Source organism: Hibiscus syriacus, unplaced genomic scaffold (assembly GCF_006381635.1).
Source record: "Hibiscus syriacus cultivar Baekdansim isolate YM2019G1 unplaced genomic scaffold, ASM638163v2 tig00111097_pilon, whole genome shotgun sequence".
Taxonomy (NCBI): Eukaryota; Viridiplantae; Streptophyta; class Magnoliopsida; order Malvales; family Malvaceae; genus Hibiscus; species Hibiscus syriacus.
In genome coordinates this window covers 56,654-58,553 of record NW_024062982.1, presented here as the reverse complement: position 1 = coordinate 58,553, position 1,900 = coordinate 56,654, and the positions used below count along the sequence as shown (strand labels likewise).

The 1,900-nt window shown below is 38.7% G+C and overlaps 1 protein-coding gene across 1 annotated transcript; it reads right to left on the bottom strand.

Annotated features, from left to right (window-relative positions):
• Positions 1–290: 290 nt before the first annotated feature.
• LOC120152984 (protein LIGHT-DEPENDENT SHORT HYPOCOTYLS 4-like) lies at positions 291–1,396 on the bottom strand. The gene has a single exon (XM_039165031.1). The coding sequence runs from the start codon at positions 1,212–1,214 to the stop codon at positions 540–542; it is 675 nt and encodes a 224-aa protein (XP_039020962.1). The 5' UTR covers positions 1,215–1,396; the 3' UTR covers positions 291–539.
• Between the last annotated feature and the right edge of the window lie 504 nt (positions 1,397–1,900).

Here is a 1,900-nt window from a genome sequence, read left to right as displayed (position 1 = left end):
TATTATTAATCAGTTCCAGGCAGTAAAAGCAGTGAAATTAAAGTGACAAGACAAATTAATAAAAAGAAGTCAGAGGTGAAAAACACTGACTACAATCTGCAACAAAAACACTAAACAACTTATAGTGGTAGACAAATTGAACAGGCAAATGAAGGTATTTGCATAATCTCCAAAGAGATGAAGTGCAAATATATATGGTTTTTTTGGCGAAGTACATGAGAAAAAAGCCATGATCGAGAAGATTAGGTTCCACTTCAGTAACAAACTGATACTAAGAATAACTTTTTTAAGTACTAGTAGTAGTCATAACCGAGGAATAATAGCAGTGTTTGCATCAAAAGTAGATTTAAAGGTCTTCTCCTGAAATCTGTAGAAAAAAGCTAGTGATATTACCAGTTTTCACCACTGCGAATAGGAAACTGGGAGCACAGGAAAGTGGAAAAACTACCCTAGAAATGTACTTATATGGCAAAATTAAAGATAAAAAAACCACCCCACATGGACCAAGCAAGGAGAGATGGGTTTTTGGCGGCGTTTTTTTAACTTGCACCTGGTGGCGGTGGTGGGAGTGGGAGAGATGGGATTTGTTGAGGTTGTGGTGGTCGTTTACGCTTCTTCTTCTCGTAGCTAATCCCTCTTGCTTTCGACTGCAAATCACGAACTTCACGAAGATAAAGCCTCACGGCTCGTGCCCCGAGCGGGTTAGCTTCGGGGTTTCCTCCGTTTTCTTCGAAGGCGGCACGGAGGCGGCCGATGAGAGCGTCGAGGCTACCCCAGGCTTGACGAAGCGGGCAGTGGCAAGGAGCTGGTGGGTTCGGGTGGCCGTAAAAAGGACAGATTGGGGTGTGGACTTTAGTCTTGCCGAATTGGTCAAGGTAGCGAAGGAATTCGAGTACGTGATCTCCACTGCACCTGGACAAGCAAAGCGGCGGCCTATGATTCTTCAAAAACTGCCCGAAAGTGTTCCAGTCACGGCGCTTTTGGTTCTCGTAGCGGCTCGAGGTCGGAGGAGGAGAAGAAGACGAAGTGCCACCGTCATGGCTAACGTTTACAAGGTTGGTGGCGCCGTTTTCGCCGCCGGTGTGATCCATTACTCGAATCGAATCCATGAAAGAAAGAAGATCTCGTTGGTCTTTGTCGTTACAGAGTAATGGGGATGTTCCTTTTGCTTTGGATCTTGAACTAGGGCTTTGATTATAAGAAGAGCTTCTCATTTGCCAGAACACAGCCTATTATAGAGCTCATGAAAGACAGCAAATCAAACTGTTTGCTGCAAGACAAGTGAAGGAACTGAAAACTCGGCTATAAGCCACCAGGTAACTCCACTTTTTGTTTGGCAGATTTCTACTGTTTATACGAAAACAACACAAGCAAGATGAAGGGGGGAAAAAATAAGAACTGGGGAACTAATGAACAAAGGAAGGACCTGGTAATTATTGATTGATATTTTAATAAATTAAGCTGTTTTACTGTATATGTTTATTATTTGTGATCATTTTTTAATAATATTATATTTAAAATTTTATTCCTTACGCTAATTATATTTTACTGTAAAATTAATAATAAGAATTAAAATTAAGCCAAATTCTCGGTGGAATAGTTAATAGGTTAGGACAATTGGAAATAGAATAAATAGTGAAATAAATAAATAAATAAAATGGTTCTGCAATAGGTTAAATTTAAGGCTATCACATAATTTTGTTTCTTGAGCATGTGATTTCGACATGACAGACCCTTTTCATTGACAATAATACCCTTCGGCCATTTTTCTACCATAAAATCTTTTTATTTTAGGTTTAAATATGTTAAAAGGTTGGTGTATTATTTTAAAGTTTACTTCTTAATTTTCATAATTCTTTTAACAATATGAGATTATTACAAAGTATTATTTGTTTAGAAT